Raw genomic sequence first — 26,408 nt, 5'->3', positions numbered from 1 at the left:
TGTACTTACATAAAAGTAAAGAAGTACGGCCTCAAAAATGTAAAATAGTAAAAAGTACCCGTTTCAACCACAGTCCAAAGACATGCAGTATAGATGGCGGTTGTGTATAAGTGTGTGTGTGTGTGTGTGTGAATGTGAGTGTGTATGGGTGTTTCCCAGTACAGGGTTGCAGCTAGAAGAGTATCCACTGTGTAAAACATATGCTGGAACAATTGGTGGTTTATTCTACTGTGGTGACCGTGTATAAATCAGATACTAAGTTTAATGATAGTGAGTGATATATTATTATAAACTAACTTACATTTCCGATTTTTATATAAAATATTTGTTGCTAAATTTATGAAAGTAGCCAAGCAGCATCACAACCTGTAATACTGTACAACAGCATTGCTCAAAAAGTCGGTTCATGTATCATCATCCTGACGCAAACTCACAGCATTCATCATGTAGTTTTGTGGCTGTTAGATAAAAAAAAAACAGCTGCTATTCATGTTTATACACTCTATGAATAATTCTGTATATCTTTAGAAATAATTACATTTTACACTGAATTCTGTCCAAAGTATATTGATTATATATATATATATATATAATTCTGTTGCAGTTTTTCCTCAGCCACTTTGGTCCATTTCTCAGATAAGAATTGAAATTCTCAAAACTACCTGTTCAATTTTCAGATCATCATTGTGTCACTTGTTCACAGCAGTTGATTATTATGAACAAGTTGCAAATGCTTTTATTGATCCATGCAAATATGTTCATTTCTCTGCTGTTTCCTACATAATCAGTTGCTTCAAAATGTACTATTTTGGTCTCTGTATTTGGTCTCTGAATAGTCTCACTCCCCCAAACATGTAATCATTTTTTCAAGGATTAAAACATGAAAAATGGCTAAAGAGGTTGTCATAATTTTTCATAATGACTTTTTTTATACACTTCCGTTAGACTTTTTTCTAAATCTGTCTACAACTTTTTTAAATGAAGGTCTAAAAGGAGGTTTACATCTCAGAAGTTCTAGTGGTTTTGTAATAGTTATAATGAAAATTGTTTACTTAGGGGTTTTTACCTCACAGGACAGTCACAGGACAGTGGAGATTTTACAGACAGGAAAGTGTGGGGAGAAGAGATAGAGGAAGGATTGGCAAAGGACCTCGAGCCGGGAATCGAACTCAAGTCACCGTGAGCACAATAGTAACGTACTATATGTCGACTTGATAACCTCTAGGCGGAAATTGTTTATTTTTAACGTAAACTTAATTTGTCCCAAGGGAAACTAGAAACTAGCACATAATTTATAAGTTATGTTATAGAAGTAATGGTTATAATAGAAATTATATTTATTTTATTTATCTCGATGGTCTTTATTTGTCTTTAGTGTATGCTGAAAGAACAATAAACAGTAATGGAATATGTCCCAAAGAAACCAATGTATTTAAGTTATGGGTTTTAAAAGTTACAAATCGGACTTTTATTTTGACAGTCTGCCGTAAAGGCCTGTGTGTGTAACGTTACCTTATGGTTCATGCATGCAAGAGAGGTAAGACGAATTTTCTTCATGAAGTACGTTCAAATACTAGAAATGACAGTCAAACCCATTCTGAAGATAAAGTTTTTGAGCTTATTTCCTCATAAAGCAAGACAACAGTGACTACAATCACCTGGAGCGTCGAGTAAATATTTGTGTGGTAGCGGTTAAGTTAAATGAAAAGCGCTAAGCAGTGCATTTGATCTAACGTTACACTGCACACGAGGACTTCATAATTTAGTTAGTTTTTTGTCATTTAAAATTGACATAAAATATTCACATCTCAATTCATTAGGTTTAATGTAACAACACCACTTTTAATTTTTTCAATCAAAAATTTGCATAAAGTTGCGTGAACTTAGAAACCATCACAGAAGTTCAAGTGATGTAATGGTTATAATTGAAATTGTTTATTTTTAATGGAAACGTAATTTGTTCAGAGGGTCTTTATTGGTATTTGCATATAAATAAAAAAATAACATTACATCACAAAGTAACGTTAATGTGTCCCAAAGAAACCTACTGGTACTGGTCTTAAAAGTTAAACTTATTATTGTTAATAATAAATTTGTCAATACGTAATATCTAATAGCAATAAAACAGACCCTGATGTCATTTCATTTGTTCTTTCGTCAAGTAACGTGTGCGCGCGCATGTGCTCTCTATCTTCCACATGTTTTTAATCATCTTCAATAAAATGCAAGATCCCAAGATATAAATATCTTCCTCCATCGAGTGTCAGGGGACAGCAGGGCTCGTTTCATCCGGTCTTCAGCAGGGGAGGGCCGCTGGCTGGCGTCTGGGCGGCTGGAGCTCGTCTCCGCATCCTTGCGCTCCATCATCTCAACGCAGCATCGGGAGGTGGGAGTTTGCGGTCAGATCCTTCTGATAAACCGGTTCCTGTCTGTCTCTGTCATTGCTATAAAACGATGAAGACCACGCTGCCTGACAGACTTCAAGAGTGGTTCAAGACAAGCCTGCAAATATGATTTTACTCTGTGGACTTCTTCTGATATGCTCAGGACTTATAGGTGAGCATGTTATTTTATTTGATTTATTTTGCAATCTAAAAGTGTGAGAAATGAGGGATTTGATAGGCAGTTTAATTTATAATTAATTGATTTAATATGCTATTCAATAAATCACTGCAATTGATATTAATGTAAATGCATTAATGCTTTAATTGTATTATTTATTTTATGTTAATGTTATTTCAGGTATAAAACCATTATTGTTACTCAGAGATTTTACAAGAATTGTATAAGACCTGTATATATGTAAATGACGATGATGATGAAAACCTTATTTAATTTAATTATAAAATATGTATTCACTTTAATTTACTTTTTCAAAATACTTTGCCATATTCTTTTAAACTACTTAAGGCTTTTAAATTCATTCATTAAATGAAATGCATTTATTTACCTTCTTTAATTTCATTCATTCAATTAAAATTGCTATAGATGCTGACATGGCATATATCAGAGCATGGCTTTTGATACATATTTATTTCAACAAGTACAGTGCAAAAGAATTACATGCAGGTAAATATTGTTACAGTATAATTTTCTCCTGTGAATGGGAGAGGAAAGTTTCTCTTTGTAAAGAAAACCATTATGTAGTGGCTCCATTCTTTGTAACTGAACATCTTTGAACGCTTATACAGGAAGAAATAATGCTTTGTAAGGGAAGGTGGTCATTTCCATTGTCCATTTAGTCTTTTCCTCATCGTCTGTCGGCCAATATTATCCTAATAATAATAATGATAATATTGCAAAGCTGTTTTGGGGAAGTGATGGAATTTAAAAAGGTACTTTGGTTATATCTATCATGAGTTATTTATCATTCTAAAATTTCACAGATACACAAAATACCAAAAAAAAAAAAAGTATATATATATATTTATATATTATAAATTTTCACAGTATGTCTGATAATATTTTTTCTTCTGGAGAAAGTCTTGTTTGTTTTATTTCAGCTAGAATAAAGCAGTTTTATTTTTTTAAACACCATTTTAAGGTCAAAATTATTAGCCACTTTAAGCTATATTTTTTCGATAATCTACAGAACAAACCATCGTTATACAATAACTTGCCTACCCTAGGTTATTACCCTAACCTGCCTAGTTAACCTAATTAACCTAGTTAAGCCTTTAAATGTCACTTTAAGCTGTATAGAAGTGTCTTGAAAATATCTAGTCAAATATTATGTACTGTAGACATGGCAAATATAAAATAAATTGGTTATTAGAAATGAGTTATTAAAACTATTATGTTTATAAATGTGTTAAAAAAAAACTTATTTTCGTTAAACTGAAATTGGGAAAAAAATAAACAGGTGGGTGAATAATTCAAGGGGGTTAATAATTCTGATTGCAACTGTATGTATATGTATACACACACACACACACACAGTAGTCAACATTTTAAAGTAAATCAAAAATGTTTTTTAAAATTGTCGGGTGAGGAAGAACGGGTGTTGTTATAGTGTTTTAGTTGGAAAACTTTGATGAAAGCTGGTGTTCCTCTTCAAATGTTGATAACTGTGTGTGTGTGTGTGTGTGTGTGTGTGTGTGTGTGTGTGTGTGTGTGTGTATATATATACAAATGTATATGTATATATATATATGTATGTATATGTATATATAAATATATGTATGTATATGTATATAGATTTATGTGAAGCTGCTTTGACACAATCTACATTGTAAAAGCGCTATACAAATAAAGCTGAATTGAATTGAATATAGATATAGATATATAGATTCAGCAATGTATGTATATTTATTTGCAGTGTTTTTCTCAAATAAAACTCATGCACAATGTAAAATTCGTTGTTTATAAGTGTTGTTATGTGTTTCCATTTATTTTAGATGCTAAATTAGATATTATCCTTGGTGACCCAGATGTGCAGGTGGGAAACAGCATTCTGCTCTTGTGCAAAGGTCGGTGTGTTTTTAGTAAAAACTGTCTGATGAACACAAATAATGACCCCAAAGTTCTTTCTTGACATTAAAATTATTTGTAAAAAATTTTATTGTCTAACGTGTCAAACTATGTAAACAATGATATATCGAAAATCCCAATTTTGTATGAATCTTCTGAGTATCTGATCGGTGTCAGTCATTCTATAATTTCTATATCTGTATAAGACACTTCTTTTTCAAGTGTCAGGATAAATTTGTTTAGCTTTTAACAACAGTTTGAAAACCTTTTCAATCTTTTTACCATCATAAAATAGCCAAGAGATTTTTTTTCCTAATGATTATATGGTTAAAAGATGAAGACAGTTTCAATTAAATCTTTACAAAATACCACTTGATTTGATTTTTTGTTATATAATTGTGCTTTTATATTGTTTTATTATACGTTTATTTGGCAGTCTTTTTTTACTAGACCCCTCAAAATCAAATTGCACTCATAATACAACTATGTTTTTTATTTTTTTATTTTCTTGTGTTTTAATGCGTGATCCAGCCGACACAGAGGGAGATATCAATTGGCTAAAAGATGGAGAAGATGTTGATACAGATCGCCATGTAGTGGAGAAAAATGACGAGTCCTCAAGCACACTGAACTTGAAAAATGTTCAGTTAAGTGACACTGGAAGATACACCTGTGAGTTTGAAGATAGCAATGGCAACAAGAAGACGACGAACAGCCAGATCTATGTCTACAGTAGGTTCCTCTTATTCCCCCGTCTTAATAGAACAATGCATGTGGAATATTTTTTTCCATCAAGTTAATATCGATAATGATTGGTTTGTGAATTTTGTCTTTCATATTAGAAACACCAGACTTTGGACAGACGCGGACATTCCATGAATTTCTGGTGAACCAAACGGCGATCATTCCCTGCATGGTGACTGGCAAACCCGAGGTGGAGATCCACTGGTTTAGGAATGATCGCATGATACATGATGATGGTAGGACGGGTGGCTATACTGCGGGCTCTTATGGTTTTTTATGCGATGTGGGGGTCTCATCACCTTCCTAGTTTCCTCCATGCCTGCATTTGGCAGAATGGTGATGGTGGACGGGTTGCTGATGTGGTGGGAGGCATTTGTTTTATGCCCGATTTGTAAGCAAATCGAGAGATGTTTCTTGCTACTAGGTGGAAAACATATTCAAGCAGTTGTTTGATTAAAGGGAGAGATCACCCAATTTTGGAAATTCTGTCATTATTTACTCATCCTCAACTTGTTCTAAACCTGTTTGAGTTTCGTTTTTTTTCTGTTGAACACAAAACAAGACAATCTGAAGAATGTTGTGAAGGAAAAACGGCCATCCTATTTTTTGTTCCTACTGTTGATGGCCCAAACATTCTTCACAATATGTAGTGTCATGTTCAGTGGTATTCCTTATATTCCTGAAGGGGTTTAGAATCTCTTGAGTGTGAGGAAATGCTGATTAAACATTCATTGTTGGGTGGACTGATCCTTTGAGTGTTTTGACTGGTTGAAAGTCTGAAAGAAACTAATTCAAAACATTCAACCCTGCCCCATTTGAAGTAAACGCCACCATTGACAACCTTATAGGGATAAATTAGTTCACCTCAAGCTGTGTTATTATTTAATCATTCATTTTCTTTTCGGCTTAGTTCCTTTATCAATCCGGGGTTGCCACAGCGAAATGAACCGCCAATTTATCCAGCACGTTTTTATGCAGCGGATGCCCTTCCAGCCGCAACCCATCTCTAGGAAATATTTAATTATATTTATATTATAATTTTTATGTTGGCTCAGTCCCTTTCTTCATTAGGGGTCGCCACAGCGGAATGAACCGCCAACTTATCTAGCATATGTTTTACGCAGCGGATGCCCTTCCAGCTCCAATCCAACACCCGGAAACACCAAAACACTCTTGCATTCACACACATGCACTACGGCCAATTTAGCTTCTTCAATTCACCTATAGCGCATGTCTTTGAACTGTGGGGGAAACTAGAGCAACTGGAGGAAACCCACGCCAACACAAGGAGAACATGCAAACTCCACACAGAAATGCCAACTGATTATTTAATTACCCTCACATATTTTCGTATGCATTTCATGGGGGCTCAATGCGAAAAAAAGTTTTATTTTGTCTTATTTCTAATACAAATATCTAAAAAAAAAAAAAAAAAATTAAATCATAATTTTTTTTTTTTGCAATGAGTTTTTTTATTGTTTTTGCTTTGAAATAAAAAAAAAATTTCATTACCTTATTGGCATATAATTTAGCTTGTTTCAGTGAAAAACGTGCTTAATTTTGACATATTTCTGAAAACGATAATATTTGTACTTGCAACAAGACAAAAACTATAAGCAAGAAAAGCTTTTTTTGCAGTGATTAGAAAGATATGGGGGCAACTCAATGGCATACTAGGCACCTTAGTATACTATGCTTGTGCTCCAGTTATGCAAATTTAGTTTATGCTTATTTCTACGAGTTTGATGACACTTTCATGATGTGAACTGTTCAGTTTGTGGTACTAAAAAGTTTAATCTGAAACAAAAGTGAAAAAAAGTTGCATTTTATTGATTCTTAATATTTGTGCAACACATTTAAGTTTTAGCAGGTGCCAATCAGTCTGGCACTTTTTAAACTGAAGTGTCTAGTGAGTTGCATTAAAAACATGTTTAATTATTTACTGTTGCACCTGCCAAATATGCAGATGGAAACATGAAAAATATTATTTTAGAAATCGTGCACTATTGTGACTTTTTTTTTGTCATAACATAACAAGAGTTAGGCATGTTATAATGCTTAACCAGCTGTCCTTGTGATTTGAGCAAAAAAGAGTACAATCATATATTGTTATTTTACTGCAGTATAGTGTTTAGTGTAGTGGCAGTGCTGGGAATAATATGCATAGTTAGGCTTTGGGAGTTTTGCAAACGTGCATGGATGCGTATTTATCCAATGAGCCTGGGTTCATTTTGATGGGGTTTTAATTTTAGGGTGATCTGGCTAATAAAGAGTGTGCATGCTGGCTTTTAAATGCTTCAATCCATGTTTGTAATGATACGATTACACCTTTTATGCTGAAATTGTTTTTTTTTTAGGCCGAAGTCATTTGAAAATCCTTCCAGATCGAACTCTGATGATTGTGGGAATTCAGCACGAGGACCGAGGAACTTACATCTGTGAAGGGAAGATCAAGGGACGCCCAATAACCAGAAATCTCCCGATCTCTGTTGTTGTCAATGGTGAGGATATAGAAGAACTAAGCGTGTTTGTACAAGGTGAATCTGTCCGCTTAATATCTGCTTTAAATGCTTCATTCTTTAGAGCCACCGACTGTACTGATTCATGAGGAGAAAAAGAGTGTTTTTGCTGGACCCAACACCAGTTTGTCTATAGCCTGCCTGGTCAAAGGAGCACCAGTTCCAACCATTACATGGACAACGTATGTACATTAGCAGAAAATGCTGCATCATTTCCTTTATGCATGCTTACATGTTTTTTAATGGTTTAAACAAGCTAAATAATCTGCCAATGGGGTAAGAGAAGAAAAATTAGCTATTTTGGTGGTCAAAAGGGCATCAAATAGACATCCAAGTTTTAACATCAAATCGATTGCCCTTTTTTGACCCCATACTTCATGTCAGATTGATGACATCAAGGTGCACAATATGATAACATGGTGCGTTCACACCAGATGCAGATGAAGCGTCCAGCGGGAGGGATATGCCTGTTAAGTTAATGCAAAACCACAAAGACAAAACATCCTGCGGCCGAATTGCTTGAATTGGAAAATCTGAACTTCATTGAACATTCTCGCCGCGTTAACCAATCAGGAGCTTGAATGATTATGATGGGAATGATTATGATGTAGTGCCTGTTGTTAGAAATCCTCCTGTCGAGACCGGACAACAGCTCATCAAACAAGGCTCGGCTCACTTTGAAGCACCTCTGAAAGCTTCCATGATCCAGTTACAGTTTCTGGAGGAGATGAAGAACTCCGAGATGGATGCACCTCTGAAAGAATCTAGTGGACTCTAGTGAACAAATGTACACTGTTTTTCAGCCTTCATACAGCACATAAACACAGCTATTCTCTCATAAAATCCATGTTAGTCATTTAGCAACGAAGCTAGAGTGACCTGGCAGACAGAAGCCCTGCCCATGATACGAATCCACATGCACCGTGAAGGGAATTCCATGCGCGAAGGAAGCAAATTTGACGTGCAAAGCAAGTGACCTCAAAATGTTCACTCATCTATTTATACATGAATAAATTGCGATATTCGCACGTATAATAGATGTGTGAACATTTTGAGTTTCCTTGCTTCATTCACGCGTCATATTTACTCCATTCGCACATGACGCATCTAGTGTGAACACAGCATAGGAAGATCAGACCCTATACTGAGGCAGTACTATGAAGCACCCTGGGCTGATTAGAGGCTAATAAATCTGAAAAGCCTCTATGCCTGTACTCATTAGTTATTTCTCCTACAATGAGTATATTTGAGTTGTGCTAATGTACTGTAGCGCCAACAGACTGTGTTTCTGTATCTTTCCTTCAGCCCTTCCAGCTTTAATGACTACCGTTACAGTTACAATACTGATAAGAGTGAGCTCACCATCTCAGCAGTGACCAGGAGTGATTACGGAGAGTATATCTGCACAGCTAGCAATAAGATTGGGGAAAGCAGTGCCATTTTTGTTCTGGATGTCTCAGGTGAGAAGAATGAAAATGACTTAGGTCCAATCCCAATTCTATTTTTGTACCCCTACCCCTTCTTCTTGGCCCTTACAACTGAGGGTTAAGGGGAAGGGCTTTGAAATTTACCCCTAAGAATTGGGACACCACTACAGCACCTGCACACGTCATCATATGTCGACTGCTGGAGTTATTCCAGTTGAGTTATTTTTTGGTATCTTCAGGAATTCACTGAAGGCATATATTATATTATCATAACGATATAATGTGGAAATAAGATCTTAGCTGTACTGTGCTTTTACACAGTGGCCTTATTCATCTATGTAAACGCAAAAACAAAAATAACATTTTAGCATACATTGTAAAAAGCTTGTTTTCAGCCACTAGACATTACTGACAGGGTATTTGAGTGTCATTAAGTGTCAATGTTGTGGGACTGCTGTACAGCAGTTATTATTAGGGATTAAAGATTGCGGAATTTAGCGTTTTTTTTTTTTTTTTTTTGTCATAAAAATTTGTGTAATTATGTCAAAAAAATACTAATTTGTGGATTTCCTTACTTCCTGGTTCAGCAATTCCATTGTGGCTGGGGTATTCTGGGAAATTTTCTTACCCCTTGGTTTGGAGTGTGGTTCACCAGTTCCATGTCCACAACTTCACGCATAGGGTTAAATTAGGCTTTACAGTCTCTGTGTTCAGTCCTTTACCTCCACCATATCTGTTCAGCTGAGGGAACGGAACCAACCGCGTGATGTCAGACACAGCGACATTCCAAGATGGCGGCTCCCTAGGTCTAAAAGCTATAGTAAAACATGCCGTTGTCTTGTAAATGGATACATTAATCGAGTTTGTTTAATATATTTTCAAGTGCAATCCAATTTACAAAATAATGTAAACTTAACTGGGTGCTTCATTTCCCCTTTAAAAACACATCTAAGTAAAAATTTGATTATAGTCAAACATGACTCTACAAGTCATGTGTAGTCCCACACGAAATTTGCGTGAATCAGAATTCCGCCTATTTTTAGCTCATATCAATTAAGTTTTAAATTAATTTCAGTAATTTTATTGACTAACATAAATATGTTCATATGATATATTTACAATACAGTTTGTAAAGTAATATTTTCTGTCTTTTAGTAGAGATATTATATAAGAGACTTGCTTTGTTTACCAGATAAGTGGATCTAATTGGATTTGCTTTGTAAACATTAAATAAAAGTTAAAAAGGTCGTTTTTTTTTTTCATATATTAAGTTTTTAGTTACAATAATCCCACAATATATCCACATAAATCTGCAGATTTTTACAAAATTCTGCACAGAAATAGCAAAAAATGTCCACCCATTCTCTCTGGCCCTAGTCATGTGTTATGAGCTGTGTTTTATGATTAGCTGCAATCCCAATTTGACATTGCCGATCCTGCGATGTGACTATTGCAGATTGTAAATTGCTGAAATGAAATATAGTGCAGCCCTACTATTTACTTTCTTGATGAATATTTAAGGTCTGCGTGACATTTAAACTTTGGCTGTTAGCCTGTGCTGTTTGTTTATGTTAAATAACGCAGAGGACGATAACACATGCGTTTATGATCCCATCATTCAGTTATTGACGTATAAAAGCAAACTTTATATTTCCTTTCTGAATTTCTCTTTTTCTCAGTTTCATACATTGTCTACTGGGCTGTAAATGGTGCCTAAGATTCAGTGAATTTATGTGTTTATGGCTCAGATGTTTGTTTTTTTTGTCTTGGAAAATTTACCGAAAGATTTGGTCTAAGAAAATATTTTTCCTCTTGGAGTCAGCTGTTTACTATAGTCACAAACACTGATATGGGGAATTTGATACCATGCAAGCATCAAATTGAAACTCTGCAATGGGCCAGACCCAAACAAACCAATTTTTAGTCATTTAAGAATAGGTTTTGGTTTAATATTTGTATATTTTAGCATTTTCAGGTTTTGTTTTTGATCATTTGTACAGTAGGTCCGTTATAGATTTATATTTGTATGCCTATTGTTTAATTAAATTTAAATGAGCTTTTGTTTTACATTTTAAATAAGTATTTTAATGTGTTTCTTTATAATACTAGCCTCAAGTGTATCTGTATATCCTTACATTATCAAAGACAGAACAAAAAAGAACAAAAACAATTAGAAATGTACTGTTAAGATAACAAAATTACTAAAACTTTAAAATAATATAAATCGCATGGTGATCATTTACAGTCTAACTTTTATTTTTCATAATTACTTAAATAAAAAAGTAAAAATTGTTACACAAAGCTATATCTCTCTATCTCTCTTATGTGTGTGTGTTTGTGTGTGTAGAGTTGAAGAGTATTTTGATATACTGTATATCCTGTTATAGCAAATACTGTTATACTGCACAGTGTATGCTTACCTTAATTGCATATGTTAATATTGCTTTAAATGGCACAAGTTAATTTTTTTTCTTGTCATATTGACAATTTTCAGAGCTTCCAACTGTGGTTTTTACTGAAAACAAGCTGAGCATTATTCCAGGAGAAAGTGCATCTGTGTTTTGCAATGCCACAGGACATCCAGCTCCAGCCGTACAGTGGGTCAGGAAGGATACACAACAAAAAATGGTGAGAAACATCTAAATCGGTCCACTTTTATGTGGTTGGCAAATAAAGAAATAATAAAAGAGGTGGTTAATGGACTTTATTATCACCTCATACTGTTTTACAGTATTTTGGCTAGTGTGAATACTGGAGTTATATAGTTAGTGTTATGTGAATACTGGAGAAAAAATGGATTATAATTGGATTATGATTTTATTTGATAGTGCTGCAGTAAGGGGGGATTCAGTATCTACAGGAAGTTTGACCCATGTACTCTTCTCTATGGGCCTAATTACTGTTTCCTGTTTCTTGTTGTCTTTCCTGTTCGCACGCACATGTGTGGGCAGTCGGGTGAACCTGAGCTGATTCTTGAAAACATAATGCCCTCTGATGGTGGATTCTACTCCTGCATAGCCACAAATATAGTGGGAACAACCACTGGGGACTTCCAGCTGATAAGTAAGACTCTTTTAGTGGCCATTTAATTAAAAATTTACACACATACAGTTGAAGTCAAAGTTATTTGCACTCCTGTGAATTTTGTTTTGCTTTTCAAATATTTCCCAAATGATGTTTAACAGAGCAAGGAATTTTTCACAGTATTTCCTATAATATTTTTTTTCTTCTAGAGAAACTCTTTATTAGATTTACTTCGGCTAGAGTGAAAGCAGTTTTTATTTTAAGGTCAATATGTTAGCACCCTTATGCAAGTTTTTTTTCATTGTCTACAAAATAAACTATTGGTAAAATTTACAGATGGATGTATTATGAACTTAATATACAAGTCTTATTATCTAGAATCACATGACTAGATTTACAAATAGATGACCATACTGTACAGGTTGCTAATAATAGTCAAGGATATGCAAATAGATATGAACATAACATACAGGTATTTATTGTCTATAAACAAATTAGTTTATCAAATCCAGTTTCAGTGGGTGTCTTCTGAAAATTATGCCAAATGTATGAATATTAATTATAATAATGATATAAAAATGATGCTTTAACATAATTAAAAATAATTAAATTAAGCATAACGTCCTTTAATAAATATTTTATAAAAAATGTAATCCTGTGGGTCACCACTGATTATGAGAAATGTTTGAATAATGATGATCAACTTTACTTTCTGTATTGTTCACAAATAGAAATCGTCTTTGGCTTCACCACGCACCCACATCAGTATTCACATCCCGCATGTCACAATAAACAGGCAACACGGATGCATTTAATATCATCACATAAATCACATTAAAATGAACTCGATGAACTCTATTTATACTTAAAACCCAGCATATAAATTATAATAGCAGTCAGCACAAAGGACATTTGATACACATTTTTCTTTACTTGAGGTTGCCTAAAACCTTTCTTGAAGGCAAAAGCTGAAACTTTATATTTAGGGCATGGGAACAATCTTCAGTAATGACATGTGATTTCTGTTTAATTCTTATTAAATACATTTCATTTAGCTGTCTTTGTGCTTTACCTACAATTGCACTAGCAATTTCTACTACCTATTTCTACTAATTTCTACTACTTGACACAGTTTTTGCTTTTCCTTAATTGGCAACAGTTCATACCATGCAATCATGTTAAAACTCACAACTCTTGTATACCATCTCCAGGATATCTTGACTCCTAACAACTTATTAAACTTTGGTTAGTAATATTTTAATGAATAAATTCTTCTTCTCATTGATCACTTCTCTTTCTCCCTCTCTCACACCAGCCTGGCCCGAGACCCCCAGTCAGTTCAGCATGTCCGCAGGATCCTCATCTGCAATCCTCATTCACAGTGTCTCAGTGCAGGACGGAGGCTCCCCCATTAGCTACTACATCCTTCAGTGGAAGAAACCATCCGAAGACAACTGGAACCAAAATATCGTCAAGCCCGCATGTAAATAAATCACGGCTAGACATATGATTTATGACTTGTTTACGTGTATAATCAAAATACAATTAAAGTCAAAATATAAGCCGTATTTTATTTATTCATTCATTCATTTATTTATTTATTTATTTATTTTTTCTAATATTTCCCAAATTTTTTTACAGTATTTCCTATAATGTTTTATTTTGGCAAAAATAAAAGCAGTTTCTAATTTTTGTTAAATAATTTTAAGGTTACAATTATTAGCCCCCTTTATGCTATTTATTCTTTTTCGAGTGTTTCCAAAACAAACTATCGTTATACAGTGATTTGCATAATTACCCGAACTTGCCTAATTAACCTAGTTAAGCCTTTCAATGTTACTTTAAGCTGAATACTAGTATCTTAAAAAATATCTAGTCAAATATAATGTACTGTCATCATGGCAATGCTAAAAGAAATCAGTTGTTACAGATGAGTTATTAAAACTATTATGTTTAGAAATGTGTTGAACATTGCTAACAGAAAATCTCTGTTAAACAGAAATTGGAGAAAAAATATAAAGGGGGCTAATAATTCAGGAGGACTTATAATTCTGACTTCAACTAAATGTGGTGAAAATGCTTATGTTGGCAGATCCCCTGATGATCAAGGACCTCGAGCCATACACGGAGTACTCGGTTCGCATTGCAGCCAAAAACTCTCATTATCAGGGGAACTTTTCTACAGAACAGAACATCTTTACACAGTCTCGACGTGAGTATCAGCAGAATATACACACAGTCTGTTCACTTATGTTCATCTTCTGCATCTCCATCAGTTTTTTTTCAGTTGCAGGCCCAGATATAACCATCACCAGATATATGTATATACATCTCATAGGAATGTAATTATATATACATAAACATTCAAACTCAATTATTAGCCTTCCTGTGAAATGTTATTTTGAATAAATATTTTCAAAGTGATTTTTAATGGAGAGAACCATTTTTTAACATAAGTTTCAATAACTAGTTTTTAATAACACTTTATTTTGGTCTTTGACATGATGACTACATAATATTCATGTTACTTTGCAATATACTAGTATTCAGATGAAAGTGCAATTAAAAGGCTTCATAGATACTAGAGGTGTGAACCTATACTGGTCTCATGGTTCGGTTCGGTTACGATTATCATGCCTTCGGTTCATTTCGATATTTCGGTGCATCACGGTGCATTGACGATGCTTTCCATATACAGTGTTATATTTTAGAGGAGAGGCTATAACAAGCAGTCTGTATAAACACACAGAGACACAGCACCACATTGTCTCTCATTCAAACACAAACATAGACAGCACCAAAGAAACAAACACACACACACACACACACGCACACACACACACACGCATACACACACTTAAGCCCTCGCAACAGGGAGAGCTCACGAAGAGCGGAGCAGAAAAACGAAACGGTCCCTTGCTGAGAGCTCCTCTCAGCGCGAGCTATCCCGGCTAAACACATATTGCGAGGGCTTAAACGGAGCAGTGCTCGTAGTGTGGAGCATAAAAAAAGAAAGACAGCTGTGAAACATAACCAGCTTTGTCTTTTTGTAGGAAACACACTTTAGATCTTTTTAGGGTAAGAGGTGTTTGAGTTATTGCCGTCTGTAACTGACTGTGTGTCAAGAATATCGAAAACAAAACCAACTGAACCGCGCTCCTTTCTGGCGCCCTCCTGGATATACAGCACCCTTAGCATTTGCCTATGGTGCCTATGCCACGGACCGGCCCTGAGTTGGCTGAGTGTTGTAAATACTCGCGCTCACCTCCCTCGCGACAGAGAGCATAGGAGATAAATGACGTCAGTACATAATAACCGGTTATGATTATTACTGAACCGATACCGAATTGTCCGCATCTGCATCGCGGTGCACCAAAGAAACAATTAATTTTGACACCCCTAATAGATACCGAACAAACCACTGTTAAACTATTACTTACCCAATTATTTTTTTAAGGGGCTAATAATTTTGACTTAGCATGTGTATTTATTTATTTATTACATTTTTTTATTCATTATTTCAGTTAGAAATAACCTTTCTCCAGAAAACGGATATATGGTAATGTAAAAAAAAGTCTTGCTCTGTTAAACATCACTTGGGGAAATATTTAAAAAAGAACTCAAATTTTACATGAGGGCTAATCATTTTGTCTTTGTGCAAATATATGATTACACAAACAGCATTAATGTCTTAAATTGATCAAAAAATAATTTTCACCTCTAATTCTCATGTCTAATATAAACAGGAATACATATACACACCAGAGGTCGCGTTAGACTTTGTCATTGTCCGTCATTTTGATAGAGAGGGTTGTAAAAATTCCATCATAACCTATTATTGACCATCAATTAATTAGCGTATTTTCTAATCGCTTTTTTGATTTATATTTTAATAATGAACTTGCTTGATGAGCATATTGGCTCAATTATTCATTTATTTATTTGAAAAGTGAACAAAAACTCATATCTGCCTTACCTCATATCTTCCTCCTGCGTCGACCTGAACTGGGTGCTTGCCTGTGCGTAATCAAACGCATCAAGAGAAACTGATGCAGAGGCAGGTGTCATTAAATTCTGTGTCTTTGACTCGGAGCGTCGACTTCTCGTGACAGTTTTAAATTTGTTCTGGAGGCTGAAGCCACGTTCTGCTGCCACACTGGAGAGTCCATGCCAGAAGCAGCTCGGACTCTACAGACAGACTCAGGCCAGATATGGTTAACAGGAATCGGGCCAGTGTTTTACAGCCGCATCACAAACGCATGTGCGGGAGCGAGCTGCGGGCCTTACTCGGCCCGGATAACACTCGCCAATGCCGAGTCGGAGCCGGAGGCGCCGAAGGGCAGCCGAGCTCGAGTCGATTACTACCTGCTATCTAGATAGCGCCACTTCAGCCAGCGTTTTGTAGTTAGCAAACATTTCTCCTAAGGAAGTGATCAGAAGTTTGCTGGATTTTCTGAATGTGGGATTTCCCAGTCTTGCAACCGCTCGTTTCACCGGGAAAAAATACTTCAGCATGCGCTCCTTCAGCAACAGGGGCGCGGCTTCACCCCTCTGCGTTCGGTAGTGCATGGTGCTCACAACGCACTACAAACCACCTGACCTCCTTGTTGCCGCTTGGTTGGCCCGTAACAACAGCTGTCGGCGACTGGGGATTTTTGTCTGTTTGTTCTTCATCCTCCACTGCATCACTTCCTCTTTTTTTCACCTTTATTATTAATATCACAACTAATAGGCCATTTAAAGAAACTTCTCACACTAAGCTGCTGTGAGATTTTGGCAACTGTACGCAGCCGTGACAAAGAGGAGACAAAACAAGGGCAATAGCCATCAGCTGGACAGAGGTCGGAATTACAGTTAGCTACAAATTACAATAGATCACCCCCAGCAAAATCACCTTCAGATTTTTCTGTCACTGCTGAAAAAAATCTGTCAATGACGGAAAATATTTGGTTAACGCGACCTCTGATACACACATAAACATATAGAGCAAAATACTGTTTCTCATAACTTCCAGCAAATCTGTAAAGTATCCAGTTTTCAGAAAAGTAATTGTCAAAACTTTGTGATGAACTGGTTATTGTGTTAAGATGATTAACAAATCGAATTTTAACATTTTACACAACATAACTTTTATTCTTCGTTATATATATTTTTTTCACTGTTTAACACAGTTTAAAAATTGGATAAAACTACCTGCCTATGTAGAGAGAGCTATAAACAGTATTTCAATATACATGTATATGTTATTATGCAGTATATGTTTAACTTTGATTGCATATGATCCATTTTTGGGGCTGATTTGATGTTTAAATGCAATCCATAGAAATTAGAAACTATAAAATCATCATCTGGGCCTTGTCATTGCTTTTGAGTCCCATCTTTGTATTATAATTAAGATATGAACTTTTATTGTATTTCATATCATGTCATGCTGCCATCCTTGTCATAAATGCCTGTTTTGCTCATCACATATGTTCATTATTTGCTTCTGCTGCCCATTCTTCCTCTAATTCCCAACTAAACGGCCATTTGCTGCTTGATGGTGACCATTCTCCATGCATTACCACCTTCTCCTGGTCCCGGCGCCCATATTCTGACCCTCATGTAGATGGTAAATCAAAGTTTTGAATGCACACATCTCCAGTTGATAGGCTAAAACACAAACCTAATTGTTTGCTATGATATAGACGTGTGAGAGTGAGTTCATATGCATATTTCCAATGCTGGAGGTTAATTTCAGCATGATATCAGTGCTGGTGTGCCGTTCTCACACATCTATACACTGTAGTGAATGATTTTGGAGCTTATCCACTGGATAGTTAATTACACTGAATTATACGCTAACAGCTTGTATATTGTGGTCGGTGATGAAATGTTACATTGTTGGGCTGGGTGATATTTACATTCATTTTAATGTGCTTTTTATTTCCGCATGGACTAGTTTGTTAAAATAAACCCTGAGTTCTTTAAACTTAAAAACAAGTGTTGGAGCTAGCATGTTTGAATACTTTCTGTAAATCCTTTTATGTATGTTTCAATGAACTGATTGTACTCACTTTTTATGTATTTTACCAACGCAGGAGTGTCCAAACTCGGTCCTGGAGGGAGTCCTTGGAGTTTAGCTCCCAACTAGCTTCAACACACCTGCCAGGATGTTTCTAGTATTTCTAGTACGAGCTGTATTAGCTGGCTTAGGTGTATTTGATTAGGGTTTGAGCTAAACAATCCAGGACACCGGCCCTCCAGGACCTAGTTTGGAAACTTCTTACCTACAGTAGCCATTTTAAAAATGTAATAAAAAATATAACGTTAGTGTTAATTTTTTAATGTAATATTAATGTAATTTTAAAAATGTAATATTCATTTAACTGTTAAAAACAAACATTTTTTATTTAACTGTTAAACAAAAAAAAACCGTAATATTTATTTATTTATATATATATATATATATATATATATATATATATATATATATATATATATATATATATATATACAACAGTTCTGTCTGGATCTTAAATCTGATTAGCTGATAGCTGTGATATATTTAAGTAATATCAGCAAACGTACAGCCTCTACCGTTTGTGTATTACTCCGCCCACATACAGCCAGCAATAAGCAGACACTAAATTTGACATATTACTGCTGTTAGACAACTAAATGTACTTTTGAGGCTTTTTTAGTTGAGAATGTAGTTGTTTAGATTGCAACTGTTCAGTTTATTTGCAAGAATAGTGCCTATTTTAAAATATTTACAATTTCTGAGAGATAGCTGGTTGGCGACGGTTGACGTTTTCTATCCACAAGATGGCGACAGAACCGCATAATAAGCTCTTATGCTTAGAGGATATAACAGTCTGATTTCTAACTATAGCAGATCAAATCAATATTAGACTGGTAAGCACACCTGCCAATACTTTCGTTTTTCATGGGAGTATCCCGTATTTCAGACCAGTCTCCCGCAAACATCCCGTTTTTATTTCTTTCTAAAAAAAGCTCCTGTAATTTCACCCACCTCCATCTTTGGCACAGTCTGTAAACTAAACGAGCCTGGGATTGCCAACTTTGATACAGTACCCGGTCGAAGGCGGCCGCCCAAAACCCGCTGCATCCTGTTCTCAACCTCACCCCCGAACAAACTCTCTGTGTTTAATTTTCTTATTTATATACAGGATTGTGATGTTGAACTGTTTTATAAACGCAATATCACACTCGTAGCAAGGTGATATGGCTGTATATCAGCACGGGTGGGACGCTAAGGCACTCAGACTACGGCCTTGTGCCAACGCACGCCTCCCACCAGTGCTGATATACAGCCATATCGCACTGCTACTTGTATGATATTGCTCATATATATATATATATATATATATATATATATTTCTAATAACATTACACAATTAAAAAAAAAATTTAAACAAATAAATGCAGCCTTGCTAAGCATAAAATGCTTTAAAACACAAACAAATTACCAATCCCAAATGTTCAGAGAGTAGTGGCTATATATAGTTGTTAAAATATTGTATACTTCTGCATTTATTTTTGTATTAGCTAAATCACCCAGCCATCAAGCTGCTACCTTGTTTTTTTGTTCCTCTTACCTGATGTGCTTTCATCTTTCCATCATTTTTAGGAGAACCCGACAGTCCTGTTCTGTCTCTGAGTGAAAAAAAGTTGGAGAAGAACTCCGTCTCCATCCCTATCAAACAGCTGAAAGATGGAGGCTCTCCCATTCTACAATACATTGTTCGCTACAAAGGGGTAAGTCTGAATCCATACCACTACTACTCCCTACATCTCTGAAGTATGTGTTTTTTTTAATATTCTAAAATATTAAAGGGACTATTTATTGAATTCATAAACCCCTGTTATTAGTGACACCAGTGGCCATTCAGTGAACTGCAATGTTTGCACTCATAACATACTGTACAAGTGACTGTGTGATTCAGTATTCATATGCTTACTCCAAAGTTCTTTTCAGAATATCTTTATAAAAAAACAGTGTGGTCATATACATCCAGATGCCATTCATTAAGATACTTATGTAAATATGTGCTGCACTCTTTGTTTTTTTAATGATACAACAAGCATAACAAAAAGAGAAATGAAAGTACTGTATATCAGTGGTTGCCAACCTATCAATGGTTGCCTGAGACCCCCTTTTCCCCTGGAAAATATTGTAAGGCCCCCCCTCCATATTTAATTATATTATCATATTATCGCTCGTATAAGTTTGCAGTATGTATGACAAAAAATGTTGTTTTCAAACAAATTATTTTTATTTTATTTATTACTAAATCTAGATTAAAAAGCAAAACATCAGTAGGTCATTTGTATTGGGTACGCCTTGCTGTATTGGGGATGAGTCGTCTGCAAATGTCTTATTAATTTGGACGGTCTCATGCATTCGTTAGCAAGAACTTGGCGCAGATAACGCACTGTGGCTGGGTCAGGGACTTTTTGGTTCGAGAAAATGGGAAAAAAACCTTAGTTCAGATAACTATCTAGGTATTTTTCTGTATTTTGTGTTTCCAGTATTGCTATCGCTGTGACCTGAATTGTTTGGAGCTTCCTTGCCTGGGTCAAGTATAGCTGCTGAAGGTCTTTTTTGTAAAGGAAACTTACAAATTTGTACATTTTTTTTGGTCAGTCAGGGTATAAAATGAATTAAGGCAACATGATCATTCTCCTAATTGTCCACTACCAATTTTGTTTTATTTTTTATTTTTTTATAAATATGACAAAATTTAATTCAATTAAAATTAAATATTTTTAATTCTGTTCTTAATATTTTTCATTAATGTAAACTGGCTATGTCAGACTACAATTTGAATTAATTACTTTTTTTGCATGGCATGTTAAAAAAGCAATATGAAATAGTTATTTTACCATTATCCTGAATATTATAAGTATCTGTTTAATGCATCAGAGTAGAGATCTGCGCGGGACTAAATTTTGAATCCCGCCCGCACCCGCCAGGTTTTAGCCGGAACCCGACCGCTCCCGCTTATATTAAGCACTTGAAAAATCACCCAGTTATACAGTCCAGACAGCCTATAACAAGCTGTCTGTATATACACACACATGCACAGCACCAAGCACACACACACAGACAAAGCTTTCTCTCTCATTCGCGCGCCCTCTAACACACACTCATAAGCACCAAGCACAAACACAGGCAACGAGGCAAAGCTCTCTATCTCTCATTCGCGGGCACACACACACACACACACACACGCGCACACACACACACACACACACACACACACACACACACACACACACACACACACACACACACACACACACACACACACGCGCACACACACACACACACTCACACACACACACATCTCTCATTCGCACGTGCGCATACATACACACACACACACACACACACTGCAACAAACAAGCTAAACACAGCATCGCGCTATTTCATTTACACACATACATACGCGTGCTCACTCGGGAGTCGGGAGCGATATTGCTAGACAGCCCGCTGCCGTCCCAAATTAAACCCGTTACCGACCGCTCCCGTGATTTATTCGGAAATTTATACCCGCGCCGTAGAAATCTGGTCGGGTCCCGCGGCGCCCGCGGGACAGCCGCAGGAATGCAGACCTCTACATCAGAGAGCAAAATAGAGACTTTAATGAGCAAATGTAAATGTCATATTGGTTTCCATAAGTGTTCAGACTTCTCAATACAACAAATGAGGTTTTTATAGACAACCTAGGAGGTCAAGAAAAGCCTTTTTTAAAGTTTTGTTCCAAGTTTTACACAAACTGACTTAGCAGCAATTAATACATGAAAATTCTAACATGCAGTCTCTATCATCTCTTGAACAGAGCAAGGAAAAGGAGGAATGGACAGAAAACACCATTCCTGGAAACTCCAGCAGAATCCAGCTCAATGATCTCCAGTACAACGCTGACTATCACCTGGAAGTTTATGCAGTGAACCACAACGGCTCCTCCAGCCCTGCTAAAGTCAACTTCACCGTCCCCCAGCCAAGTACGTCTGATTAGAGCGGACTCTAATCATAATATGCATTATGTTCTTTATTTTAAATAATATATATTTTAAATGTGCTTTATTAATCAATGAACTCGAACTTAATTATTCTTTTCTTGCAGTCAGTCAGCCGGCGTTGGGGAAAGGCGGTGTGGTCGGGATTGTAATGTTCATCTTCCTGGTGCTGATGGTTTCAGTAGATGCTTTCTGCTGTTACACTAACCACTGCGGCCTGCTTAATTTCCTCGCTCGTAAACTATTGGGACACAAAATGGCAGAGACTAAAGGGATTGACGAGGAGGCCAATAATTCCACCGGGTAAGAAAACTTGATTCCTCATGTTTGTGCTGTAGAGATAAACAATAAGACTGTTCTTTCCATAGGCCCAGTTTTTCTACTGAAAGCCATTGTTTGCACATTATGTTAGATTGCAGTAATTGCAAGGAATAGCTCATCTCTCAGTTTCAAAAATGAAGCTTTATACAAGAAAGTAGTGAATGGAAAATAAATTTGACCTTAAAAGTGTTATTTAAAAAGTGAGAAACTTCATTTCTGAGTGAACTATTTCAGTAAGTGTTTTCACTTTCTTGGCGTGAAAGTTTAAATAGTGTACACTGTGATATAAATAATAAATAATATCATAATTAGTATGTTATTGTATTGTAGTGCTCACTTTTAGAAAGTTGGAATTGACATCATAACGGCAAAAAAGTAATAGCTGATTAGAATTATTAATAATGAGGGTTTTACAATAAGTTTGTAAATAAGTGTTATAAAATAGTTATGGTGATCTAACAGTTAATATTAAATTATTTTTACTGCATTTTGAAATCTTGGTTAATTTCTACATTATTTTTGACATTCCTTTTATTACATTCACATTAACAGTGCAGTATGTAAGTTTTACACCCAGCGGTTTAACTAGGTGTTACACTCCTGGATCAAAACAAACCCATTGCAGATTGCCAGGTTGAGGACAGGAGCGAGTGATTTAAACCGTGTTCTGAATAAAAGCAATGGCACCTGACAGAAGGAATATTTTCTATATTAAAATGAGTTTTTGCGCTAAACAACACCTCAAATTGATATATCAGAAACGACTTCTATTTCTAACAGGTGAACAACAGATATCTCACAATGATCACCTTAGGTACACCTCATGTGCTTTATTCAGTGTAAAATGCTAATAATGTGAGTTTAAATACCATTTCACATGACATTTATTGCCATAATATTGAAAGCAGCAGCAGATAGTTCACCTCAGATCTTGAAGATAAAATAAACCTTTTGAAATTGAACTTTAGAACTAAACATTAATGATTCAGCATGTACGTTTAATAATGTTAAAGATGGTTAATATGTAATAAATAGATTATAAACCTTACCATTTCGTAAGTGAGTGCATATTCTGTGCTTCTGAATGGCTGTATTTAAATTTCTGTCAAGTTTCGTCTGGTACAAACAGACAAATTGCTCATGACTGCTCATCTCGTCACGTAGCTTGTTGTTAGGACACAGGATTACAATGTAACCTGCTCACCTAATGTTTACATTAATAATATTTATATCATTTGCTGATTAATAACCTCATGTGGAACTGAATCTGCGTCTCATTTTGGAGTCTGCTCCTGTTTACTGGAGGTCGCATTTCAGTCACGGGTGCATGCTTTCAGAGCCTTCCTGAATGAATAACTGAAGTATGCGGTTTTTCAGCAAGGCAACCCATGGTGCTGAAATAAATATAATTGGCTAAACTGGCATTGGGCAGGTTTAACAACCAAAATAAAGTTCCAGCATGTAACTTTACATTTTCAAAGTAGAATATCTGACTTCAGCATTGTTTTTCAGATTAACAAGTTTTTCACTTGGCATATTTCTTAAATTTCTGCAAACATATTATGGTATTTTTTATGCTTTAGAAGAGTCAAAAACTTACATACAGCACCTTTAAAAAACATTCAGTGCTTCTGTTAATTTTTTTAAAATAACAATTCAGATGAATAATTTTTGTAAAATAAAAAGAGCATAATTAAAGCAATATAATGCATTTAAAATATTATGCAATGCATTTTAAGATCAATGAATGTTACAAATATTTTAAATATTTATTGATGTATATAAACTATTATTATTATTAGTAGTAGTAGTATTATTAACACATAAGTACTGACAAAAGTAAACGTTATTTTTACCACAACATTTTTTTTTACATTTACATTATAAAATTTAATACATTTAACTAACAACTTAGATGTATTTTTTTTACATATAATAAAAATTTAAATTAGCAATAAATATTAATAAGTATAGCTTATTTAAAGTGATGATGCATTTACATAATAAATGTCATTTTAAGATTAATAAATATTAGAAAAATATGTATTTACAAATGGAATTATTATTATTATTATTAACATGTTTAAATATACAAACAAAAATAAACCAAGATTAATACATTTTATAAAAAATATAATCATGCAATATTTTATAGAAACTAATATGAACTCATTCATGACAACATACTTAATGAATAAAAAATAAACATTGCTAAGTAATTCATACACTCTTATTGTATCATCATATCTTATTTCACAATATGAAAATATTTATCATTAAAATCAGCAAGTGCATAAAAATGTTTCTTAATTATTGACCTTTTAATATTTTTGTGTACATTTATTGTGTAAGTATTTCAAATATGGGTATTTTCAAACTCTGTGTTTCAAACGTATCATTTCATCTGCAAGTCCAGTGTTAAAGCTTTGATCTTTGTCACTAAGCTTCATTCCTCATGTGTCCTCGTCTGATACAGAGACATGAAGCTGAGTGGCCTCACACTTCCACGAGGCAGCATCCCAAAGCTTCAGGCACCCAATGGGGCAGTGAATGGCGTTCATTCAGAGGTCACGTGTGACAAAGCGCCTCTTACCAAATTCGAGTAGGTGCCAAACCTCAAAGAGCTGAATGCAGCTGGCCATCGATGCTGCCATTCACTAAATAAAAAATGGCATGTGGGTTTTTTGTGATGTAACCAGGTTTAAAGGAACAGCTCACTCAAAAAGATCAGCATGTCATCACTTTGTTTGTTTTAATCTTTGCCAACCATGCATGTTGTAACTTATTTTAAGTAATGTTGGTAAATTTTAGATACATATGTCTTTCAAACATTTATTACATCACTGATGTATAACATAACAGCATATGTGTGTGTGTTGTGAAATTATTAGCAAAACTACTATAGTGACCAGCACAATTGAGAACACCCTTCACAGATCTCTCTTTTACGTTAATATTTTCTATTGGATGCTATGCAGTAATAGATTTGTGTGCTGTATATACATTTGATTAGTCGGCACCAAAGCTGAAACTAAAATTTAAACTAATTTTAAACTTGAGGTATCTTAACTTAAGATCACACTACAAACAAAAGTACAACAAAATGAATGTTATGGAAAAACTATTCAGTGCAATTTTATTAGACAAGAAATCAAGTGTAGAAAATATACATTTTAGTTGATATTTGAGTTTGTATTATCATTGTTGTTTTTATTTATTTATTTAATTATTTTTGCAATGAATTATCTTTCTATTCCTATTGATGTTTTGTGACCAAACCCTTATTTCAATAAATATAACTATTTAATAAAGGGTGTTTTGTTTAAATGCACCAAATTTTATTTTCTATATGGAGAAATGGATAAAAAACACTCATATTTTAAAAGAGGGTGTACTCATTTATGTTGAGCACTATATATATATATATATATATATATATATATATATGGTAGATTTTTTTTTGTAAATTTCCCAACAAAGTAGTATTCTCTATATATTTCAAAGCAGGGTGTCTGTAGGGTCTTAAAATGTCTTGAATTTCAAAAACTAAATTGTATCCCCTAAAGAGTCTTAAATTTACTGAAATATTGTGTTTGTAGGTCAAATAAATCATTTTAAACAGGTCTTAGTTTTTCTGTCCATGTAAAGTCACCCATCCAATCACCAGCAATAAAGAAGTTTATTTACCAATATGGTTTATATATCTTCCTTACAATAGCATTTGTTTTCAGTGTTTTTTAATGTTGCTAACACTTTAGCATAATGGTCTGTTAGTTAATGTATTTACTAACATTATGAATAATCTTGTAAAGCATTATTACCCATAGTTCAACATTTATTTATGCATAAGTTAATGCACCATGCGTTCACATGA

At 34.8% G+C, this 26,408-nt stretch overlaps 1 protein-coding gene across 6 annotated transcripts in view; it reads left to right on the top strand.

Moving 5' to 3' along the window:
* ncam3 (neural cell adhesion molecule 3) overlaps window positions 1-26,408 on the top strand; it is a 59,309-nt gene that overhangs the window by 29,143 nt on the left and 3,758 nt on the right. Inside the window, exons 1-16 of one of the 6 annotated variants that reach the window (XM_073926712.1) lie at window positions 1,476-1,537; window positions 2,230-2,556; window positions 4,398-4,469; window positions 5,002-5,202; window positions 5,313-5,450; window positions 7,572-7,715; window positions 7,798-7,915; window positions 9,039-9,193; window positions 11,655-11,788; window positions 12,112-12,223; window positions 13,500-13,667; window positions 14,277-14,396; window positions 19,818-19,945; window positions 22,033-22,198; window positions 22,321-22,516; window positions 25,011-25,136. In XM_073926712.1, the coding sequence (XP_073782813.1) occupies window positions 2,511-2,556; window positions 4,398-4,469; window positions 5,002-5,202; window positions 5,313-5,450; window positions 7,572-7,715; window positions 7,798-7,915; window positions 9,039-9,193; window positions 11,655-11,788; window positions 12,112-12,223; window positions 13,500-13,667; window positions 14,277-14,396; window positions 19,818-19,945; window positions 22,033-22,198; window positions 22,321-22,516; window positions 25,011-25,136 (2,024 nt within the window). In that variant the 5' untranslated portion in view covers window positions 1,476-1,537; window positions 2,230-2,510. Of the gene's footprint in view, window positions 1-1,475; window positions 1,692-2,229; window positions 2,557-4,397; window positions 4,470-5,001; window positions 5,203-5,312; window positions 5,451-7,571; window positions 7,716-7,797; window positions 7,916-9,038; window positions 9,194-11,654; window positions 11,789-12,111; window positions 12,224-13,499; window positions 13,668-14,276; window positions 14,397-19,817; window positions 19,946-22,032; window positions 22,199-22,320; window positions 22,517-25,010; window positions 25,137-26,408 lie in introns of those variants that run through there. The other 5 variants (XM_017351554.4, XM_073926713.1, XM_073926714.1 and 2 more) reach the window with 5 other exon arrangements.

Source organism: Danio rerio, chromosome 16 (genome assembly GCF_049306965.1).
Source record: "Danio rerio strain Tuebingen ecotype United States chromosome 16, GRCz12tu, whole genome shotgun sequence".
Classification (NCBI taxonomy): domain Eukaryota; kingdom Metazoa; phylum Chordata; class Actinopteri; order Cypriniformes; family Danionidae; genus Danio; species Danio rerio.
This window is presented reverse-complemented; position numbering and strand designations above follow the sequence as displayed.